Source organism: Diceros bicornis, chromosome 2 (assembly GCF_020826845.1).
Source record: "Diceros bicornis minor isolate mBicDic1 chromosome 2, mDicBic1.mat.cur, whole genome shotgun sequence".
In the NCBI taxonomy this organism is placed as follows: domain Eukaryota; kingdom Metazoa; phylum Chordata; class Mammalia; order Perissodactyla; family Rhinocerotidae; genus Diceros; species Diceros bicornis.
This window is the reverse complement of record NC_080741.1, coordinates 42,500,900-42,526,604: the sequence shown is the minus strand read 5'-3', so window position 1 is coordinate 42,526,604 and position 25,705 is coordinate 42,500,900. Positions and strand designations below refer to the sequence as shown.

General features: G+C 38.8%; 1 protein-coding gene across 3 annotated transcripts in view; it reads right to left on the bottom strand.

The window, feature by feature from the left end:
- Window positions 1-25,705, bottom strand: part of MYRIP (myosin VIIA and Rab interacting protein) — a 347,012-nt gene that overhangs the window by 285,445 nt on the left and 35,862 nt on the right. For all 3 annotated transcript variants that reach the window (XM_058555496.1, XM_058555498.1, XM_058555497.1), the window contains exon 2: window positions 10,257-10,400. In XM_058555496.1, coding sequence (XP_058411479.1) covers window positions 10,257-10,366 — 110 coding nt within the window. In that variant the 5' untranslated portion in view covers window positions 10,367-10,400. The remainder of the gene's footprint in view (window positions 1-10,256; window positions 10,401-25,705) is intronic.

The following is a 25,705-nucleotide window of genomic DNA, read 5'->3' as shown; positions in this document are numbered from 1 at the left end:
CATTCCCGCCCCAATCACACTGCACAGTGGTGGTCTTCTGCTAGTCTATCTACAACCCAGGAAGCTATATTTAGCCTTTCTTCCTCCAGTTAGGGCCTTGCTCCCTCTCTAAGACTTTATTTCTGCCGTAAATAATGTCATCAAAAACCTGCTTGGCCAAAAGCTGTCCATCGCTGCCTGGTACCAGGCTCAGAGCTGGAATAGGTACCACAGTGATCCCACCTGAGGTTCCCACGCTTCCATTCTTCCCAGAAACTCAAATTCTAAAAGAAGTAAAGTAGTTGGGGAAGTCTTTTGGAAAATCATGGCCTTAAATGCAGTATATATACCTAGTCATGTTTTCTACTATATAAAGATTTTTTTTCAAGAGTTGTATAATTGAGAGAAGAAAGGGATGGAGAAATATGAAGATATGCTGATGACAAATCTCATTACTGGGAGAACACAACCTCCACAGACAAAGTTGAAGATACTGAATTTTTATACTCATTAATTTCTCGTTTAAATTAATTAGTATAAATAGTTTATTAATTAGTATAAATAATTAGTATTATTCTCATTGAATCCTGTGTAGACTCTCACAATATATTTAGCCCTGTTTACTCTCTTGAAGAGCCAGCCCTGGTGGTCTAGTGGTTAAGATACGGCGCTCTTACTGCCATGGCCCAGGTTCGTTTCCTGGTCAGGGAACCACACCACCCACCTGTCCGTTGTCATACTGTGGTAGCTGTGTGTTGCTGTGATGCTGAAAGCTATGCTACTGGTATTTCAAATACCAGCAGGGTCACCCGTGGTGGACAGGTTTCAGTGGAGCTTCCAGACTAAGACAGACTAGGAAGAAGGACATGGCTACTCACTACTGAAAAAACTGGCCATAAAAACCCTATGAATAGGAGCAGAGCATTGTCTGATATAGTGCCGGAAGGTGAGAGGGTGGTGCAAACAGACTGGGCAGGGTTCAGCTCTGCTATACACAGGGTTACCAGGAGTAGGAATCTACTTGATGGCATTAACAACAACATACTCTCTAGAAGGGATCAACACTAGAAGCAGAGAGGGCAATCAAAGCAAAGAAAAATGTAGAAACCTGAAAATTCATGAAAAGATGTGCCTCTCAGTGAGCATCATTGATGCCTGGACTTATGGAACGTAGGGATAGATCCATTACAGAGAGAACAGAGCCCATTGTCTGGGCTGCCTTGGCCCCGCAAAGGCTCTATCAACATAGGTGATGTGAAAGTTAGGGCAGAGTTTCCAGAAATGTCAACTTTCCTGAAGATAGACAGTGTTAATGTACAGCAATGCTCCAGCCTCTCCTGGAATCATTAGCTTGGGTAACAAGCCTGAGGTAACAAGGGATAGAAGGAGTCACATTCATGTCTCTCTCACACCAGAGTGTGCTCTGGGTACGTGTTGTACACTAGGAGTGCCTATATCTCTGCACCTTCCCCAAGATCCTCGCATGGCCCTGACTAGCAAATAAGTTACTATGGCACCTAGGTTCCAGATGACAGACTAAGCAAACACTTAGTAGCCTCTTCTCTTTCCCAAGATTCCTTTAAAATGACAGCAAATAAAAGTGTGATTAATTCATAACAGTAAAGAGAAAAGGATAACAATCAGCCACCTACAGACTTCAATGAAGTCTCAAAAAGAAGAAGTGGGGGCACAAACACTGTGTTCAATCATCATTACTTAAGGGCTGCTTATTGATTTTCAACACTAGAGTCAGCCTCTAAACAAAACAGGAGAGGCTCAAATAGGTTTGCAGAACAGCCTGTGAATGCCCTCGCCCTTGAATATGTAGGAGTAGAGGTACCGCAGGGAGAGCTGTGAGATAAAGAAAGTGGAAGGTGTGGTAGAGGAAGGTAGGGATGCCATATGCACGTCCGCACTGTCAGAATCCAGGAAGGATGGCAGAAGTTGATGGAATGAGACCCAGAAGTTTCTGTATACTATTTACAGTTGAAAGATGACCAATAGAAAACCAAGCCAAAAGTAATGTAACCATCAAGAAACACAAAGTAACGGTAGTGTACGTGAGCTAAAGCCCCATCAGTCAGAGCAGAGAACTGAAAGAATGTCTAAAACTGATATATCAAGAAATAGCAACATAAGCCTGTTTTTTAGATTTATGGAGGTAATGCCAGGAGGACTAAAGAACTAAGAACAAAAACAATTCACCGTGGAGCACAGGACTTGTGCTTTTCCTTACAAGGTCTTCTCTACCATTTTGTTTTTTTACTATTTTCATGAAATCATCTGATAAAAAAAAGAAAAACAAAGAATAAAATTAACCAAGTATAATGTGTATTTTCTACACATTTACCTGATTAGTCTAGAATAGATCCAAAGCCCCTGGAGGTAGGACCAGGGGTCAACGTATCTTTTGTTCTCTAAGATCCTCCATCCATAGATTTAACGCTGTTGTGTGTCTTGAAGAAACACAGTCAACACTCTATTGAACTTGAAAATAAGTGCCCCCTCCACTGCCTGATACTGTGTGTCTACTATTCTCAGGCCCGTCCAGTCCTCTGTCCTCCCCCACAGTCCCACTATACTTATGGCCTTTAATGGGATTAAATGTTCAATGCCCCACATCCCCAGTGCTGGGAAAGCACATAATCTTATTGATACAGGGTCCACAGAATCACCACACATAGTAAGACCTATGACCGTGCATATACACAGGAGCTTATATATACACCCTAGTTGTGATGTGACTACGCCCATATGAGCTGTGGTGGGAGTGGGGGACAGGACTTTTCTACCTACACACTGGGAGTCCTAGAAAGAATGGCGGCTGCAATACTTCTCCACTCACCTGCCATGACAATCGTGCTGCTCCTTCTGCATATGTTAAAATATCACATCCAATCTAAATACATGGTTTTGGGAAATAAAAGGAACACTTAGTTATGGATAAAACTTTTTTTTTTGTTTTGCTGAGAAAGATTCGCCCTGAGCTAACAACTGTTGCCAACCTCCCTCTATTTTGTATGTGAGCCGCCATCACAGCATGGCCACTGATACACAAGCAGTGTAGGTTTGGTTGGGAACCAAACCCAGGCCGCTGAAGTGGAGAGTGCCGAGTTTAACCACTAGGCCAGCAAGGCTGGTCCTAAAACTTTTTTAAAATAGCAGAATTTGGAGGGAGACCCCATGGAACAAATTGTAAAAAAGGACCTTCTTACAGGGGAGGAAAATTACAACAAAACTAAGCTCTGCCTTTCACTCCACCTAACCACAACAGCAGTCAATTAAAAGTACAACTATTCCCACAGACACCCCACACCACTCTTGCCTTCTGATTTAAGTCAAGAGTTATGACAAAATTAAGAGACTTTAGATTCAAAACAACCAAATTAACGAGTGGACCTTGTTTGAATTTCAACACACTTACTGTAAAAAGACTTTTTTAAAAAGACAGTTGGATAAATTTGCTGAATATTAGATGATAGTAAGGAATATTTTAGTTTTGTTAGCTGTTAAAATGCATTACGCTATGTAAGAAAATGCCTTTTTCTGCAATGCATAATGAAGTACTTAGAGATAAAACAACACAATGTCTGCAATTGACAGTAGAATGTTGATAGTAGCTATCACTGAGTGTGGATACACGGCAACTTTTTGTACTCTCCACTTTTGTGTATCTCCTCAAGATCCAGCAATTCTACTTCTAAGTATCTGCTCAAGAGAAATGAAAACATAGTCCACACAAAGACTTGTACAAAAATGTTTATGCAGCTTTATTTGTAACAACTAAAAACTGGAAACAACCCAATTATCAACAGGAGAATGGATAAACAAACAAACTCGACGGAATATACCATGGAGTACTACTCAGCAACATAAAGGAACAAACTACGGATGCCTGCAACAACATGAATGAATCTCAAAGGCATAATGCTGAGTGAGAAAAGCCATGTGATAGAAATTAAAACAGTCTCTGCCTCTGAGGAGTGGGGGCTGACTGCGGCAGGGAACTTTTGGAGATGACGGAAATGTTCTATATCTTGATTGGAGTGTTGGTTACACGTGTGTATATATTTGTTAAAATTCAACTGTACACATAAGATATGTGCATTTAACCCTATGTAAATTTTATCTTTAAAAAGAAAAAAGTAATTACATACAAAAAATACAAGAATTATGGTTGGTTTGAAAATGGAAAACCAAGACTGATTCCATGTTCTTCATGACTAGGCTGGCCCAAGGAGAACAATTTCACTGGACATCTGGAGAGGACAGTCGCTAAGGGCTCACTTATAACTGAGGCCATAGTCAAGTGCAGACACCTTGGGCATGGAAAACAAGGTCACTTGCCAATGGTAAGGTGTCAGTACTCACATAAAGCCCCCCAAAATTATAAATATTGTGTTTGTTAATTCTGTACTTTGGGGATTCTGCAGGGCAGGAAACAAGTTGTTGGAAATCAAGGGCTTCTCACATCTTTTATAAATTCTAAACTCACTCACTCATGTTACTTGGGGGCTCAGAGGAGAGCCAAGAGGGTAGTACTGCTACTGAGGGCAGCGATCTACGGCAAAGAGAGATTTCCGTCAGATCAGGAAGAGACCACAGGTTAGTAGGCCTTGTGTGGCAAAGAACTCTCTACTGCTCAAGGCAGCGCAGTGGGGAGGTAGCCCACCACAGGGGGACACCTGCATGGGAAGCAGCAGCAGAGTGGCCCAACTAACAGGACCCTGTGGCCTTGGGAAATGGTCATCAAAGAGAAACCCCATGTGGACAGGTAACTGGAGATACTTTCCCAATACCTTAGAACCGCACACAAACCCAGGATCTTTGCAGAATCAGCAGGACAGGGAAGCCCAAAAATGACTGAGTTCTCCACCAGCCCGTCCAGATGGGCTTGGAGTTGAATCTGAGTTCATTTAAAGAAAATAAAGAAACGCTATATATCTTGCATACATCAATTTGGAGACCAAGATCCACAACAGCACGCGCAGATACACAGCTAATCTGAAGATCTTATGATGACTTTACTGCATATGTGTGCACTGTCAGTAAGAGAGCCTCTCTCCCACCTCCCGCAGAGTCCCTAGGGAACCAGAGACAGAGACGCATCCAATCTTCAGCCACTTGGTTCAGCTTGGTTCAGGGAGCAGATTCTGTAATGCTCCCAGCAACAGCTTAGAAGCCCCGTCACCTCTTTATACTTTCCATACTCTTGTACCTAATTCCATTTTTGTGACCAGAGCACTTTCTATATGCCAGCATATGCATTTTGAAGCCAGTTTGGTATATGTATGCTCAGCTACATCATCCTAGTGCCCACAGTGGGGGAGGCAGGTGCCGTGCAGAATGTGAGCCTGAGCACACACACCAAAGCTGCCCCCAAAATATCCATCCACCTTTTGACCTGGCTCATTCGAGATCAGCCTTCAGGACTCAGCAGGAATGTCAGTTTCCTGGGAATGTCTTCTATGGCCCCCTACATCTAACCAGTTCTTCTGTTGTTACTTTGACAAAGCATTCGGCAATTTTCCTTCAGAGAATTTTTCACAATTGAAGTTACATACCTATTTGTAGAATTATTTGCTTAATAGTTGCCTTTTTCCTTCTATTTCCCAGACAGGGCAGGCTCTGTAATTGTTTCGTTGATCTTCTATACTCAGTACCCTACCACAGTTTCAGCACATAGTAGGCACCCAGTAAATGTTTGTTAAATGTCACTTCCCAAAAACCCATAGGTAGCCTAACCTGTAATGGGCTGAGGGAACAGCCATTCTTTTCACTTAAAATGTGACATTATTTTTAAAAAAGTCTATCCAGAACACACTAAATTACGTGGGATCTTCCAGATGTGTCTCTGAGATCCCAAAGGCCCTGCAGATGCCGGCCCCTCCCCCTGCTGAAAGCCAGCAAGCCAGCAGGTCTGCAAAGTCAGGCCAGTGCCTGCAACTCCCCCCTCCTGGGGCCTTGGGAGAGGGCACTTTCTGAGCATGGAGAATTGAGGTACCTGTAGGATGTCCTGATAGAGCCATCCAGAAGACGTGGGCTCTCATTCTCCATGGCGCACTCTACAGGCCTGAACTCAGGCCTGGCTGCAGGCACAAACTGCTCATCCTCCTACATGCCCACCACTCCGGCTCATGAGGGTGCCTGCCTTAGCTCTCAATCTTGGAAGGCTTCCCCAAATCATGGTGCTGTCAGCTACAGGTCAACATTTTCCCCTATCTATGTCAATTACTACCATCTATTCTCATGTATCTTTAACTTATAAAGCACTTATAAATACATCGCTTATTTCAATATTTACAACAGCATAATGGAATAGATAGGGCAGGCAACCTTAGTCCCATTTTACAGAGGAAGAAGTTATGCTGAAGGATCAAGGATTCTCCAAAGTTTGGGGCTCATGCTAAGACCCAAACTCACATTTTCAAACTCTAAAACCAGGCTCTCTTCAACACTTCTGGCTGTCTCTCTGTTAACAAAGTCCTAACTACAAAAAAGGAAAGAGGAAAGGAAGGGAAGGGAAGGGAAGAAGGAACAAGGATAGAAGGAAGAAAGGAAAGAAGAGAGGGAGAGAGGGAGGAAACAAAATGTTTTGAAAAGGTGTAATCCACTCTGTATAACAGAGAGAATTTGGGAAACAGAATCCTGGCTCTATCCCAATTAACTGTGTGATTCTGAGCATGCTTTGTAACCTCTCTGTGCTAGGTGCTCTGTGTAAAATGGGGATCCTCCTTATAGGGGCTCCTGTGAGGAATGAATAAGATGAAGTGTGCAAAGTGCCCAGGGCAGTGCCAGGTCACAGGGACTACTTAACGCCTTTTAGTTCTCTTTCCGTGAATTCATTCCAATGAGCTAACTGCGCTGAATTCTTCAGCCCACTATCTCTCTTTACCTTACCATGATATGTTCCGAGGACATTAATTCACACTTCCACCACCTATTTACTGCACTTTATGTCAACACTGAAGAACAGATCCTTAGAAACACTGTATAAGCTCCAACCCGAGACCTACCCTCACAAAACCTAAGCAGAGAAACTAGGGAATAAAGAACAGCTGGTTAGGAGAAAAGAAACATAATTTAATTTAAAACTTTAAAATAAAAATCTTCCATTCTGAGTCTTATGCTCACTGAAGCAAATATTAAAGAATTCAAAAATACTTTCTATAACACAGCTTCCTAGACTCTTCCATATACCTTAAATCCAAGAAATACAAAAAAAACGAGGCAAATGTTTGACAATTTCAACGGTTAGGTGGCATTGTCTCAACCTCTTTTTCTCCACTACTAAGTAAGGTTCTTTGCCAAAATCATTCAGAGTGTCACACTCGTTTGCCAGGCACCCACCGAGGCACGGCCATGGGCAGAAGGAGAATAATGACAGTTGTCTTCAGAGAAAAACCATCCAATCCTAGGACCGTGAGGTGCTTTGTCAACCTTTTTGGCCACTGATGGCTTCAAGCGTCATTGATAATTCTTTCCCCAGCAGGAGCAGGCTCCCATGACCATGCATTTGCACAGAACTACAGTAGGGCCACTGACTGCTGTCCACTAAGACCACACGTCCTCACCAGAAAGATGGCACCTACCTTGTCAAGTCTACTGCAGTGGCAACTGCACTGCCTTTAAAACTCTCCTCCTCAAACCAAGCCGGAAGGCTCCTCTTCCACTAGACTGGCACCTGTCTCCACAATCATAAGAGGACACTAAATAAGATCTTGGCTTACCCATATTTGAGTTCCCGAGAGATGAAGCATGATACACAGATGGTCTTTATGATTCCTAGAAAATATCAAGACTGATTCTTCAAAGCCACACATAAAGTTGGCTGTATGGATTGACAGACAATCTACATGTATCCATCCATTCCACAAATATTTAGGGCATGTCTCTTATGTGCCAGGTCCTGTGCCCAGAGCCTGGGGAACAAAACTGATTAAGACATGTTCTTGCCCACGGTCCTTTAGAGGAGAGAAGGGGAACGATGCAGGAGAAACATACACTACCAAGCTGAAACTGGTCTCAATGTTAATTATTGGCTACAAATTTCAAGTAGGTCTTAGTTTTGACTGGACTCCCGCCCTTTAGGTGACCTTTTCCATTACGAAATTTTTACCTCCAGCTTGGATTTCCCACTTGAACTCTAGATGCGTATATACAAATGCCAACTTGACATCTCTGCTTGGATATCTAAAAACTATCTCAAGGGCTTTACCACAGATTTACTACTATGTCATTTGGGCTCCGGCTACTGCTTGGACTTCATTCTACTACTACACCCTCCTCCACTGGCTCACTCACTCCTAGCTCCTCTGGAAACAAGTAAGGCATGCCCTTCAATCAGAAATTTGACATTTGCTTTTCCCTCTGCCTTGTTTGATGTTACCCCGACAGCAGCACAGCTCCCTCTTTCACTTCCTTCAGGTATCTGCTCAGATCTCACCAGGAGGTCTTCCCTGAGCAGCCCATGGAAAAAAATCGCACCCTGCCCACCCCAGATCAGTCTCTGCCTTCTTTCCCCGCTTCATTTTTCTTCACGGCTCTCACTACTACCTAATGCATATAAATATATTTTTATTTGTTCACTTCCTCTCTCATTCCCCCATCTAGAACAGCACTATCCAATAGAAATATAATGTGAGACATATATGGAATTTTAAATTTCCTAGTAGCCATACTAAAAAAAGTAAAAAGAAATAGGGAAAATTAATTTTAATGTTTTCTCTTGAACCTTGTATATCCAAAACATTGGCATTCCAAAAATGTAATCAATATAAAAATTATTAATGAGATATTTTTACATTTTTTTTTTACTAAATTTTTGAAATCTGGTGTGTGTTTTACACTTACCGAGCATCTCAATTAGACTCAGCACATTTCAGGTGCTCAGGAGCCACACGTACTGGCTATAGTACTGGTCAGCACAGCTCTGGAATATAAACTCCGCAGGGCAAAGGCTTGTTTTGCTCACTGTTATATACCCAACAGCTAGAATAGTGCCTGGCACATGATTTTTAAATCAACTGATTATTTAATTAAAAGATTTCTTGTCTTCCATATAACAAGGACATATTGAATATACACAATATGGGAGAAAAAAAACATAGGGAAAATAAAGATGATTACACTAGGGTGCTTATAACCTAGTAAGGGAGGTAATGTTGGAAAGAAATAGAAAGTCTGAGGTACCCCAAGGGAAAAGGAAAGTAACCCATATCAATTTTAAGCAGAGTGGGAAAGGGCATGACTAGAGCTGAGATGTGGTACAACCCTGGCATTGGCAGGCTATTTGGAGGAGTAAAGGCAGAGAGCGGAGGCATAAAGCAGATTGCTGCAATGACTGGGATGAAAAGCGATGAAAGCTGGACTGGGATGAGGGAGGGGGGGAGATGTTGAGGAGGCAGAATTAATAGGGCCTGCCCCTGTCCTGTGTGGGTACCAAGTCAGGAGAGGAATTATAAAGAGTGAGGTTTTGAGCTCAGTGGCTAAGGAAGAAGACAGTGTCATGATAGACCTATGGAATCCTAAGAGAGAAGAGATTTATGGATGAGGGGAGCTAATGATGACTTGCCATCTGGTTCTAACACACTAGGCCCAACACATGACCTCATATCTATCACTCTGACTTCTTCACTCTGCCCAACTAAGCAGCAACAGCACTTCCAAGAACATTCCATGAGGAAATATCAACAGCAGAGGAGTCCAAAGACCCCCTCTCTGGGTCTCAGTTTCCTCCTCTATCAAATGAGGAGGGCGGTGCTGGGCCAGGTGACCCCATCCTAATCTGATGGTCATGTTCCTTGTACCAGGTCTTCAGAGCTCTTTTCCTGTACCATGGTAGCTGAGAGTTCTAACAGAAGATTGTATAGGTATGAATCTAATTCTCCAAAGATTTGTTTCATAACACTGTAGTTATTCTTCAATAGTACCTGCCAACAGGAAAACTAAAGCCAGGAGCAAGCTCAGAACAGCCATTGTCATCACAAACTCCACTCATTCTACAGCTAATAATTTACAGGGTAAGCAGCCCAAACAAAACCTTGATTGGGAGTGTGAACAGTCACATTTCTGGACTGACATTGTGATGCTCAGCGTTGAAGCTGGCAAGCCTTTCTACAAAGGGCAGAGCATTCTTCGTATAAACCTAAGCGTGTGTTTACATGACATAAAGACTTCCAAACTCAGGGCCAGCAGCAAGGAACACTCTTGGGAAACCTGTTTCACTTGTCCATACATGGTTCACTGTACCCCGGAGGCCAATAGAAGCATCTCACCTTAGTCGTTCTTCCTCTTTTTTTCGAAGATTGAAGTCTCGCTGAACCACCTGGAGAACATGCTCCGTTTCATCATCGGTCAGACCAGACAGGTCCAGCTTCCTCCCCATGATTTAATACCAAACACAGACGATAAAACAAGACCTGAGAAATCAAAGGAGAGACCACAAATTGAGGGCAAAATAAAAGCTCTAGACGGACAAAATCAACCAATTTTGTTATTATAACAGAATTAAATACAGCGTTTATATAAGGTAGTATCTTGCTCTGGTCTCATACTCAGCAAACATTTACAGGTGACTTCAGCAAGGCTACAGAGAAAAAGAGAAGGTAATTGATCATCTGCCAGTTTCATTCATCTCAACTCTTAAATTAGAAAAGAATAAATAAATTATTCTTTTCAACAAATGGAGCATACATGAGACCTAATGTGGATTTCCACAAAACCCCAAAAGACAATATCCAAAAATTCTAAATTTCTGTGGTCTAAAGTTTTAAATTCTAAATACTATATGTAATTATAAAATAAAATAAAGTATAATGCTTTTTAAAAATATCTTATATATACTATATCCCTTGAAGTTTTCATTACATGACTAAGAAATATAAACCAGAAATCAATAAACTCTCTTCTGCAAAAGGAAAAAAATATAGTAAAATATCTTATTTAGCCATTTTCTTAGCAGTAGAAAAGATAATATTTCAAAGAAACACCTCCTAAAGCAGTGCATACCTAAAAATTATGGGAAGTTGTACTTTTAAAAATCATTTTTAATGAATGGCTGCACTCAAGGAAGAAATCAAATAAATAATTCCAGAAAACTAACCAGAACTGAAGGCCATCATAAACATGAATGCAAACATCCTCCACAAAATATTAGTGGAACCAATCCAGCAAGATTTCAAAAGGATTATATACAATGATCAAGTGGGTTTTATCCAAGCAATGGAAGGTTGGTTCAACATTCAAGAATCAATCACTGTAATTCACCACATTAGCAGAATAAAAGGGAAAAATCCCTATGAATGATCTATGATCACTTCAATAGATGCAGAAAAAGCATTTGACAAAATTCAATACCCATTCATAATAGAAACCCTCTGCAAACTAAGACTAGAAGGAAACTTCCTTAATTATATAAAGAGTATATAAAAAAAATAAAAACAACAAAACCCTGCAACTAACATCATAATCAATGATGAAAGACAGAATGCTTTCCCCTAAAGATCAGGGCAAAGGCAAGAATGTCCACTTTCGCTACCTCTGCTCAATACTGAATGTCTTTTTATAAAGCTACATTAATCAGGAGAGAGTGGTATTGGCATATAGGTAGTTGTATTAGTTTGCTAGGGCTGCTATAACAGAGAACCACAGGCTAGGAGGCTTAAACAACAGAAATCAATCTTTTCACAGTTCTGAAAGCTAAAAGTCTGAGACCAAGATGTCAGCAGAGTTGGTTTCTTCTGAAGCCTCTCCTTGGCTTACAGATGGCTGTCTTTTCCCTGTGTCTTCATAGGGTCTTCCCTCTGTACAAGTCTGTGTCTAAATTTCTTCTTGTAAGAATGCCAGTACCCTAATAACCTCATTTCAACTTAATTGCCTGTTTAAATATCCTGTCTCTAAATACAGTCACAGTCTGAGGCACTGGGGTTAGGACTTCAACAATTTCAACAATAACTGGGGTTATGAATTTTGGGGTGACACAACTCAGCTCATAACACTTAACCATTTGGCCCCCCAAAATTCACGTCAAACTCATAATCTCTTTAGCAAAGCATTGTCCAGCCACACCCCTGATGTTCTCTATAGACATGCTTTCTCATTTTTTGCAGTATGGATGGACTGAGAATTTTCCAAATCTTCAAGTTCTGGTTCTTTTTGCCTAACAATTCCTTCTTCAATTTATCTCTCTGCTCTCACAGTTTACTATAAGCAGCAAGGAGAAACCAGGCCATGCCTTCAACATTTTGCTTAGAAATCTCCTCAGCTAAATATCCAAGTTCATCTCTTATAAGTTCTACTTTCCACAAAACACTAGAACACAATTCGGCCATATTGTCTGCCACTTTATAACAAGGATCACCTTTCCTCCAGTTTCCAATAACGGGTTCCTCATTTCCATCTGAAACCTCACTAGAAGTATCTTCACATTCATATTTCTACCAACAGTTTCTGAGGTGACTTAGGCTTTTTCTAACATGCCTAAGTCTTCCAGCCTCAAAACTCTTCTAGAGCTACCCATTAACAAGTTCCAAAGTCACCTCCACATTTCTATATAGAAGAACAAACAGAAATGGCAAATAACACATAGGAAAAGATGCTTGATTTCATTGGTAGTCAGGGAACCGCAAATTAAAACCACATTTCACACCTACCAAAATAAAAGGTCTTTATCAAGTGTTGACAGGAGGTGGGACAATGGCAAATTTCACATAGTGAGTACAAATTGGTGCAATCTCTTTGTAACATAATTAGGTATCATTTTCAAAGTTGAAGATGCATTTATCGTATGAACTAGCATTTCTGCCACATCTAGGTATATTCCTCTGATGTAGTCTTGCAAATACGCAACAAGAGATCCGAATTGGGTTGAATCATATGAAATTTCTAAGTTTGTACCTATAAAAATGCCTATTTCACATAGTTCAACCTAACAGAAGAATATTAATAGCAGTCACTCAAAAACGGCAAAAAATAAAATAAAACAAAATAAATAAAACCTGAAAACTACCCCAAACATCCATAAACAGGAGGAAAGATAAACAAATAGTGTATACTTGTTTCATACAATGGAATACTCTACTGCAGTGAAAAAGTGCATATTGTAGGTATATTCATCATCGTGGATGAATCTTAAAAACATAATGTTGAGACAGAGAAGTTTGCCACATGTATACACATGTACAACATGCATACAGTATGGCTCCTTTTATATAAAGTTCAAAAACATAGAAAGCCCAAGAATATATATTTTTTAGGGATAAATGTGGTGAAAGTATAAAGAGCAAAATGGGACCTCTGAGGGGGAGAGGATTTGAGAGGGGATAATCACATAGGGGCTTCAAAGCTGTCAGTAATGTTCTGTCTCACTGGAGAGACAGTGCTGCTGCTGCTGCTGCTGCTTATTAAAAGGTTCAAGTTAAACACACTTTGTTTATAAGGTACCTTTTATCAGCATAGAAAGTAAAATAAACCTAACGCTAAAAAATAATCTAATTTCATTATAATTAAAGCAAATATTTGACATTATGAATCATAATGAATACACAATAATTAAAGCAAATATCTGAAAAATTGTTCAAGGAATATGCTGAGAATTACAATAAAAAATAATGATAATGACTTTGACAAATCTATCATTGATTGAATACCTACAATGTTCCAGATGCTTTAGCATTTCATGTATATATATATATACTACATATATATATATTACATTTAATATTCTTAACTCCCACAAAATCCTATAGACAGTCACTACCATTGCCACCACTTACAGATGACAAAATGAGAAAATGCAGGCTCATAGTTACATGTTCTAAGATTAGTGACAAATGACAGCTAGTGTCTGACTGTCTCTTGGTCTGGCTCAGAGTCCACACCTTTACTCCATGCACGCGTCTTCCTGTCAGATGGACACGGAAACTCTAGACCTCAGGTTTTCAAACTTGAGGGCCAGAGTTCCCTGCCCTCTCTTCCCAGCATGTGGCAGCTAAGAACAGGAGATCCCATTACTTGGTTGCTATTCAGATGAAGCCTGTTAGTCTCCAAATAATGGCAATAAATGCAGAGAACAGAACAGTTTCAGTCCTTAAAAGTCTTTTGCTAAATGATTTAAAATCTCATGACTGTATGATGCAAACTAATCTCAAGATTTAACAAACAAATCACAACAGGAATTCCAACTATTTAAAAAACAAAAAGATTTTTTAACACCAGTAATGCTGTTTGTCAAAAGTAAATCTTTGGGGGCCGGCTCCATGGCTTAGTGGTTAAGTGAGCGCGCTCCACTACTGGTGGCCCGGGTTCAGATCCCGGGCGCGCACCGACGCGCCGATTCTCCAACCATGCTGGGCGGCGTCCCACATACAGCAACTAGAAGGATGTGCAACTATCACATACAACTATCTACCGGGGCTTTGGGGGAAAAAAAGGAGGAGGATTGGCAATAGATGTTAGCTCAGAGCCGGTCTTCCTCAGTGGAAAAAAGAGGAGGATTAGTATGGATGTTAGCTCAGGGCTGATCTTCCTCACCAAAAAAAAAAAAAGTAAATCTTTGGTCCACTTTGCCCAAGTGATGTTGGAGTTGGGGGGTTGGGGAGAACCTAGTGCGCCTGCTGGTTGGTAGAAGTATTAGAAGTAAGACTCCACCCTTTGGCTGCAAAGGGAAGAAAGAAGCTTCATAAGCTGCCATCTTCTAGTCTCATGGTGAGCAAGAAGAAACAGATTAGAGGGCACAGGGAAAATGCAGACTGACTTCTTCCTTTAAAACACCCTATTAAAGGTGATAATGGTACTTCAGGGTTTCCCAGAAGGTGACACGTCTGTCCGCTTCACTTCACTTTTACCGAAACTGCCTTTCGGTTTCCGAGGATTCTCAATGAGATTCTAAGATGTCTAGTTAGTAAAAGACAGAAGTGGCAGCTTTGATCATATCAAATTTAAAAAGAATAATCAGGACTCAAGAGGGATAAATGGTTTCTGTAAATAAATAAACAAAAAAATAAATAAAGTAGCTCTACATGGATAAGACAGAGAATAATGAGAAAATCTTTTAATGGTAAGACTTCTTCCTTTTTCTGCAATAAACACAATTAGATTCCCTGTGCAACAAGAGAAATAGCATCTTAGAGCTGGAGAAGCCTCATTGTCCACGAGTCAGATGTCACTTGGGTATGACCCTTCCGTTTAAAGACGAGAGAGGGCAAGCCCAGGAGAAGGCAGAGGTTTCCCAGACAAAAAGCCAGTTCAGATGCTCCTGCCTTTCAGACCAGTGCTGCTGCCCCTGGATTTCTCTGGTTTATAGCTAACTAAGATGGTAGCAGAGAGAGCACATTTTAAAATTTAGTAATGAGAAAATTAATACAACTTCAAGATTTAATTATATTACCATTCCCCAAACGTGTGTTTCTCAGGTTACTGATCCCCCAAGCGGTCTGAGAAAGGGGAGCTCTGTGATGAAGTAAATTTGAGAAACGCTTCCATCTGTATTGCTCTCTTGGGGATGCACAATGCATCTAAGCTTATCAGAGCCTCTGAGAAGTCTTTCCCTAAAGAACCAGTTTGGTTTTGTTTAACAGTCTGGATTTCTCAAATGCATTTGTCTGCAGACGCCTCTTTCTTTGATAACAGCTACCTCTTCACATCCAAAGAAATGACTCTCTGGAAAATACTGCGGTAAGCCCATCCCATGAGGGCAAATCCCAGTAGCTTCTCTAATATAATTACTGCATTGATGTAACTGTGTTTTTCGAATGTAATTATCATTAGAAGGTACAGAGTGAGATGAGCTTTAGAAGAAGCTGATGACTTAAAAAGGAAAGCAAAAGAATGCAGCATTAAAGCAAAAAGACCAAAACAAAGGTAGAATTGTCTATATGATTTCTGGCTAGAATAACTAACGTGAGGAAACATATAGACACTTCCATAGAAAACTGGTTAGCACGAATGAAAAAAAACATACAGTCCAAGAATACTAAATACATACATAATGGGAGGTTCATCATGAAAGGTCAATGTCTACACAAGCAACATTCTAGAAAGGTACCAAGAACAGAAGGGTCCAAGGACAAATGCTTGAATGAGATCTATACAAATCCACAGGAGGTTTGTATGTGAGTGTGAGTGGGTGGGTGTGTGTGTGGGGGGGGGGGGGGACAATGAACTTAATACAGAGAGAAAAGTAAAAAGATTAACTTGGAATATCCAAAGTCCTAAAAGTGATAAACAGTAAATACTCCTGGGGCTTCCCTCTTTGACCATGGCTAGATCTTGATGAGAACTGAAAAGAAATTTCTTATTCCTACAAAGGAATCTAAATGTTAGGACTCTCCCATTTAAGGCACTTGCTAAGAGTGGACAAAAGAGAAAAGAACTTGGCCTGGGAAGGAAAAAAGCTCCACAAATAATCAAAGATGTATTTTCACTGTGACTGTTCTTTGGAGCAAGTGGTGCTTGGGCTGGAGGGCTCATTGACCACTCCTTCACCTTCAAGGGTGTCATCCCTGCCATGGACAGCCCCCTTCTCTGAGACATCTCCTTTACCTATACAGGAATGGCCCAGAGCACACAGGGTTACACCACCGGGGCACAGTTGATTGGACCAGAGGTGTCACTTGACCCAGGCTGGATGCCAGAGTCTCTCTCCTGGAAATGATATTAATGTTCAGCTAGGGTATGTTGCTCTTGGTGGTCTGCTCTACCTCTGCCTGAGAACGCCAGCAAATGCCCTTTTATCTCTGTGATAAATTTTCCATTTTGCTTTTTGTTTCTTTTATCACTTCAGTTTCTTTAACTCACTAATGGTCCTTAGACATCTCACAAACCTTACATGATTGGTCAACTGTCCAAATACCATTTATTGACCAATCTATCTGACTTAGATGGTCCATGAACAATGGATAGATAGATAGATAGATAGATAGATAGATAGATAGATAGATAGACAGACAGACACACAGACACACAGACACACATGGGTCTTTCTCAGGACTTTCTGTCCTGACCTGTCCCGAGCTGGTGATCTACTAGCTGATCTCATGCCAGTAACACACTTTAAAACCTGGTATTGCAAATCACCTCATTATTTTTCCTTTTCAAAACTGTCTGGCAAATATTATCCATTTATGTCCCCAGATAAACTTTAAAATCATTTAACCAAGTTAGGAGTAAAATTTCAAATAAATTTTTTATTGATTGAGAAGTTTATCAACTAATATGGGGAAGAACTGCCATTTTACAATATTAGGTCTTCTCATAAAGGAATCGAGAACAGGTAGAAGTTTATGCAAACTTGATGGATAACCTAAAAATAGCACACAACCTTTTACTGCATAAAATAAGGAAGTTCACATAGCAAAAAATAAGATGAATAAATTAAAAAGCAAGTGACAATCTGGTGTAAAACAGGACAGATGATTATTTCAATATATTAAGCATCCTTTAAAAATATTAAGAAAAATATAAAATTCTCTAGAAGATAAAATTACAAAACTCACAAAAAAGGCAATTTAGCAACTATCAATGTCCAAAACATAGTTTAATAAAATATTCCATATCACTAGTAAACAAAGCACTGCTAATTATAATAAATTGCAATTTTCATTTAATAAGACTTGGGGAACATGGGAATTCATATACACTAATAGGAGGAACATAAGTGCCAATGTTTTAGATGGCAATCTTGCAGTAATTATCAAATATGCCTAAACATTAACCCTGCCATTTTAATCTAATAATTTTTTTCAAGAAATTGGAAAAATGTGCAAGTATGTATGTACAAGGATGTTCATCTTAGTGTTGTTTACCATAGAAAAATATTGAAAATAAACCAAAAGTCCAAAAGTCAGACTGGTTAAATTGTGGTAAAGCCATACAGTGCAATATTCTGTACCCATATAAATGCATTGAAAATAAAGACATTTAGGACATATTGAGGAAAAATTTCAGATGAAAAATACAGCATGTAGTGCACCAAAAGCATGTGTTAATACAAGAATGTGCATAGCAACACCATTAATAATAGACCCAAACTGGAATCTATGCATATATCCATCAATAGAAGACTAAACTGTGGTACATTCACCCAGTGGAATACTACACAGCAACAGGCATGGATAAACTACAACTACATATAACAATATGAGTGAATCTCATAAATATTACGTTGAGCAAAATAAGTTACATACAAAGAGTACATACTGATGATTCCAATTATATAAAGTTCAAAATCAGGCAAAACTACTCTGTACTGTTAGAAGGCCTAGACAGTGGTTACCACTGGAAGATAGTGGCTAGAAGGGGCCAGGCTGGGGAATTGGTAATGCTGTTTCCTAACCTGGGCGCTGGTTACACAGATGTGTTTAATTTGTGAATCTTCACTGAAGTGTACACTTTTGATTTGTGCACTCCTCTATGTATGGCATGGCTCAATAAAAAAACAGAAAATACAGTATGAATAGTATCATCCTATGTAAATAGATACACTAGAAATACACTGAAAGATAATCATAAGAAATATTACCAATGGTTACCTTTAAGTGGTAAAATTTCATACAATGCAATTTTAAAATATTTGCTTTTGCATATACTTTCCCTTCCTTCTACAATAAACATCGTTTGAACAATTAAACAAAAATTATCAAGATATGTATGAAGATATTCACCTTAGTGCTATTTATAACAGCAAAATTGTTTAAGCAACTAAACTGTCTAATGATAGAACACTGGTTAAATTTGCTATGATATATTTCTAAGATGGGATACTACACTACCAGAAAAAATGATGTATTATTAACATGGAAAAACATTCACAACATATTTATAAATGAAAGCTACAGATCAAAAAACTATATAAAAATTATCTCAATTGTTTTGTTTTTCTAAAAAATTTGTGTGTATTACATTGAAAAGAATTGAATGATTGATCATATGTCAAAGTGTTCACAGTTGTTATCTTCGGGTAGGAGTTCTTATAATTTTTAGTTATTTTTATTTTTTGCTTATTTATGCTTACCAATTTTCCCACAATGAACATAGATTACTTTGTTAATGAAAACTAAATGTTATTTTGCACACAAATAAAAGCCAGCAATAATTATACAAGAATAACTCAACATTATAATATAGTAAGGAATCTTGACATTACAAGAGGACCACAATAACTAAAATGTCCAAGGAGAGTCCTGATGTTATCATGTTATAAGAAATAGCCTGAAAACTGATCACTATTCAATTATACCTGATTTCACATCAGTTTATAGCTACAGAGACTCTAACACAAGAAAAGTTACAATATCAACCCTAAAAATTCTCATTTTGTGTCAAGAGCTTGAAATAATGCCTAGTGGATGCTCTATTAGTATCAATTGATAAACAACTAATATCAACTCAGGTTCCTATTATGCTTCAAGAACCAAAGAATATTTATATCTCAAGACTTGGAAAACCTAGGGATGAGCAAAAGACAATTGGAAATTTTAGTATAACTAATGCAAAAATGGGTAAATCCTTCCAATCTGAATAGGCCAAAAAATGAAAACATACAGTTTAGCCTGAGGCCATCTGTAAACAATACAATTCACAAAAATCTGGAGAACAGAAAACTCACTTATAAAAGAGTTTGGGGGTCTTATTTATGAAGCTATGCAACCCACTCAAGACTGATTTGTGTTTTAATTCTGTGTTTGGTCAAATTTGATTACAGCAGCTGAGACAGGAACCACAACAAACTCTCACCATACTCAGCTTGCAAAAACCTCTCAAAAGAGGAAGGGACAGGGCCCATTCGCAGGTTTGCCACGTGACATAAAGAAGCAGTGTGCTCACCACATTTCTTCGCCTGAACTCCCACAAGACATTATGGGAGAGACATTTTATTGCAAGCGTTAAAGAAAAAGTGATCTGTATCATCCACTCTAAAAAGCAAAGCAGGAGGTAGGTTATGACAAAATGTGGATGCTTGACAGCAGCATTCATGAGTGATTTTCCTTATATTTTCAAAGTTCTCTACAACATCATTGTACCAATTTTACAATTTAAAAAGTTACTTTTAAAGCTACCCAAATTATGCGATACCTGAAGACATAGGATTGTTCAACTTCCATATCATGTTATAATTTACTTCCCTAACTTAATAGAAAAAAATTCATACTTTTTCAAGCATCTGCTCACTCACTAGCAAGATTCAGGCTAAAATTAATTTACATAATTTTTTACATATATAGATTTACATAAAATCTAAATTACTAGTAACGTACTTATATAAGATGCTCTTTTAAGTTCCCAAACTTAGTCCATAACTGAACCCATATATGCTTCTCCTCTGAGGCCCCTGATTTATGGACTAGCAACTCTGGCCATCCAATCTCCAAGAAGAGCTTAGTCTCCTTCCTCTCACTCACCACCTATAGGAAGTCATTCTCAATTCCTAAGAGATTCCATCTCCAATGGTTTCAGTCTGCCATCTCCACTCCCTTCCATCCTACAACTTCTGCCTGATTTGGGGCTCTCACCAGTTTTCACCTCAGTTGAGCAGAATGTATCCAGTTCCCTTGTATTCCAAATCCATCCTCACTCTACAGCATCACTCACAGAGCCAGGGTAGTGATCTCTCCATAGATATAAAGTGGATTAAAGACCTAAACTTTTTTTTTTGAGGAGGAGGATTGGCCCTGCGCTAACATCTGTCACCAATGTTCCTCTGTTGTTGTCTTTTTTTGCCCAAAGCCCTAGTACGTAGTTGTCTATCATAGTTGTAGAGTTGTAGCTCTTCTATATGGGACGCTGCCTCAGCATGGCTTGATGAGCCATGAGTGGGTCCGTGCCCAGGATCTGAACCAGTGAACCCTGGGCTCCTGAAGTGGAATGCGCGAACTTAACCACTACGCCACTGGGCCGGCCCCCTAAATATTTTTTAATAATAACAATATTAGAATAATTTTTATTAATATTTGTATAACTTTAGGATAGGGGAAATTTTCTAGAAGAAGATAGGAAATCCATAAATGGGAAGAGAAAAGTAGTTGTCTATATAAAAATTTAAAATGAGAAAGCTAAAGACATCATAAACAAAGCTACAAAAGTCAAAGTCATTATAAATAAAATCAAAAGAAAAAAATAGAAAAAGTGTGTGTAACCTGTAAGAAAAATTGTTAGGAGTCCCAATATTCAAGAGGATCTCTACAAAATGACAAAAAAATAGACAGTCAAAAAATTGACAAAGGATATGAAAAAGATGTTCAACCGCATCAATAGTTAGGGTAAGACAAATTAAAGCAGAGATATCATTATTTCCCCCCTTGAATTAGCAACTACAGTAGGATTGGTAACTCCAATGGTAGCAAGAATGTCAGGAAATCAGCTCTTTCATTCATTGCCAGTGGAAAGATGAACTGATACAACTTTTTGAAAAGTGGACCACAATTTATTCAAATGAAATACCTTTGATCCAGCAATACCAATTTTGGAAAGGGATCTTAGGAAAATCAGAGCATCTGAGTGTAAAGGGATATGTAAATTAATGTTTACTACAGCACTATTCATAGCTGCAAAAATCTGGAAATAATCTGAAAGCCCATCAATAGTGAATGGTTGAATCAAATGTGGTATGTCCACTCCCTGTATTATGCAGATGTTATAAAGAATGAGTTAGGTCGATTTTCACTGATACAGAAGGATGCTCATGATACACAGTTAAAAGAAAAAAACTGCTGAGCAATATGAATATCACAAACTTTTTATACAATAAAACTTACATATGTGGGTTATATATACCTTTTTATATGCATGCATAAAAACAGAGAAAGACATTAATGGAAAGATATCAAATGTTAATATTGGACGTTTCAGGAAGGCAGTTTAAACTTGGTCAAAAGGAGATTATGAAAATTTTCTTCATACTACTCTGTATTCTTTGACTTTTAAAATAAGTATTATTGGGACTTTTGCAGTTTAAACAAAATCTAGGCTGACTTCTAGTTTGAACTTGGTGCGTAAAAATCAACCTTTCTCCCTTCTCATTCTGGAAATCATCCAAAAATCAACAAGGATGATAAAAAACAAAATGTAAATTTCATTTCAGCTAAACCAGGAGACAATTAAAACTACAGAGACCAAATGTACATGGAAAGGCATCTAAAACGGAGGAAATGGAGTTGAAGGAAGAGAAGATAAAAGGTTGCAGATAGAGCTTCCTGAAGCTGCAGGCCTCAGCAAGCACCAGCAAAACTCCCTTTCTCAAAGGCAAGAGATACAATCTGAGGTGCCAACACTTGCTTGAAACAGGAGATGTAGACCAGCTGGCTCAATAAGCTTGTGTAGACCCAGTTTTTTGTTTGTTTGTTTGTTTTTCCCAAAAAGAAATGGCAACAATATAGAAAGAATCACGAACAGAGAAAACACATTTACTGCAGTAGAGAAAAGGCAATCTTTTCATTACAAAAAAAAGAAGCCAAATCAAAACAAAACAAAAAATCTCCCTTTGTTCATTGGCTTTCATGAAATAGACCAATCATAACAAAAAATTCCAGCCAGCCTGGACCACATCCCCAACCTCTACGAACCTTCCACCAAGAGCTATTCAGGAAAAATTAAACACGTTTCATGGTGAGTAATAAAAAAAAAAGAAACTCAGGAACTATACAAAAATAGTAGAAAAAAATAAATGAGCAAAAAAGGCAAGTAGCAGATAAAGATCTCTCATTATAAGACATTCAACAGAGCAATAGAGTGACAAAATATTTTTTAAGAAATTAAAAACTTAATGATATAACCATACCCATGAATGAAGAAACAGAGACAAATATCAAAGTAACAAGAAATGATAGAACGTGAATTGATAGAGTTTGGGAAAGGAGCGGGGAAAATAATAACCATGCCAGAAAGGCATACAAGACAGCGGAGAAACTAGTGGAACAAAGTAAGAGACATGGTGCGAGGGGGGACAGACATGAGAAAAAGGGCCAAAATGGAATAGAAATAGAGTCAAAAAGATTGGAGAGAATACTGCAGATATGGAGGAAAACTAGAAGAGACTCCAAAAGATGGAAATGGGAATACTGGAACAAATACATAAATAATTCATGAAAATTTTGAGACTACATTGGGTCTCAAGGAAGCTGACTTTTTAATTTTTTGATTTTTTATGCTATAAAAACAATAAACAACATAACCATACCCACACTCCACCAGGATAATTCAAAATGGAGGAATAACTTAAAGGCAAAAAAAAAAAATAAAACCATAGAGGTAATAAAAGAAAACATGAGAGGATTCTTTCATAATCTTAGAAAGGGAAAAGCATCTCTAAAACGACACAAAATGCAGCAGCCATTGAAAACACTGAATACATTCAACACAAAATTTAAAATGTCTGCATAATTTAAAAAAAAACATTAGAAGCAAAGTTAAGTGACAAATAGGAAAAAAATTGCATCTCGCATCAAAGACAAAAGGATAATTTTCCTCCAATATAAAACTTCAAGTGGTTAAGAAAAAAAGAACAAAAAGCGAATAGAAAAACAGACAGTGAGAGGCAAAAAGCAAAGGCAATAGTGTTCACAAATAGAACTATAAATGGCTCATAAACCTATCAAACACATAAAAAGACAAATGCAAACTGAAAGAAAGACAAATGCAAACTGAAAGACACTTTTTTTCACCTATCGGATTTGCAAAGATTCAAAAGCTTAGTATCACCTTGTGCTGGTAAGTTTGTGAGGAAACAGGCATCTCATACATTGCTGTTAAGACTGTAAATGTATACCATCTCTGTGGAGGGCAATTTGCCAATATCTATCAATATTTAGATAAACAGACAGATATCCTTTGATTCAGCAATTCCACTTCTAGGAATTTATCCCATAGAGAAAATACGTTTTATATTTACGCAAAATGACATATTTAGAAATATCATTAGAGAACTAATTGAAAAATAATGATGGCATAGCCATACAATGGAAAACTATGTAGCTATTAAGAAAAAAACGGATGGAAAAACTCTTTATGAGCTGATATGTAAAATTCTTCAAGATACAGGGTTAAGTAAAGGGTGCAGAACAGCAGGTGCAAAAAGCAAAGTGCAAACCAAATAGTTGGTATATTAGGCCACCATTTGTATAAAAATGGAGGAACAAAATATATGTTTCTAATGTATATATGTATACACACATTTGCCCATAAATGCATAAATATCTCTGGAAAAATTCATAGGAAAAACCCAGTAACACAGATTACTTAAAGGGAAGGGTGACTGTGATCAGAAGTGTGAAGCATACTTTTTAATGCTTTTGAAATTTTGGAACATTTGAATGTATTGTCTATTCAAGATTTTAAATTAAAAAAATGAATCTAATCTTTTTTGAAAGAGAAAATCTGATCAAGTCTCCCCCATGCATAAAATCCTTTTACCACTCCCTACAGCTTTTGGGATAAACTTCAAAGGACTTAGCTTACAACCCAGGCCCTTGATGACTTCATCCTAACCTGCTCTCTCTCTAGCCTTGACTTTCACCTTCCCCCCTCGAACTCTATGATCCAGCCACACTGAGTTACTTAGAGCACATCCTGCTCTTTCTTGCCTCTAACCTTAAACAAGTTGGATCTTTTGTTATTGTCCCACAGGTCCTTGAGGCTTTATTTATTATTTTTTTACAGTCTATTTTCTCTCTGTCGTTCAGCCTGGGCAAATTCTATGGATCTGTTCTCATGTCCACAGATTGTATTCTGTCATCTCCACTCTAGTTTTTTGGTCATCTAGCAAGCTTTTATTCTGTTGTTATATTTTTCAGTTCTATAATTTCTTTTTGGTTCTTTTTTATAACTCTATTTCTTAATTGTAATTTTCTATTTCTCATGTGTTTCAAGAGAATTTGTAATTATTTTTTGAAGCATTTTTATAATGGCTGCTTTAAAATTCTTGTCAATTCCAAATCTGATGCATTTCCACATTAGCATCAGTTAAATGTCTTTTCTCATTCAAACTGTGATATTCCTAGTTCTTGGTATGATGGGTGTTTTCAATTGTATCCTGGACATTTTAGCTATTACATCAGGAGACTCTGGGTTCTATCTATTTATTTTGTTGTAACAGGCAGTCACTTTGTTTACGTTTAGCATGAGGAGGTCCTGTCCTATTTTTCTAGACTGAAGTTCCAATGACAATTTAATTCTCATAGCCTATGCAGTGTAATTTTCATCCACTTGGCTTATCTAGTGCCAACGAAGCTCACACTGGTCCCTGCTGTGCTGCATGAGGGGTGGATGGGGCTTCCCTAGGCCAGATTGCCAGCTGCCTCTCAGTGGGGTAAGGGAGCCTCCAGCTGTGGGTTAAAGAGGCTTCCAGGGCTGAGTTGCTTGCTATGGCAGGATTTCTCTTGCCAGTGCAGCTCAGTATGTCCAGGTGGGTAGAAGGGAAGCAGCCCCGTGGGGTGAAGAGGCTTCTTGGGCAGGGCACTTGTGGTGGTGGGATCCCCCTGCATGTGGTGATACAGAGTGTTTCTCAGCCCAGTTTGTTGCGGCTGAATCCCCCCTGTTGTTGCTCAGTATATGAGGGAGTCTCAGACCCAGTAGGGAAGGAGGGCACTTCCCCTGCCCGCTGGATTCCCAATTCGCACTTGCCTCCCAATTGATTCCCCTTGGGGAGGTGCCATGTTCACCAGGTGTCATCGCAGGACTTCTGTTCAATCTGGGGAAGGAAGGAGACTACCAATAGTTTGGAGTTCAGGAAATA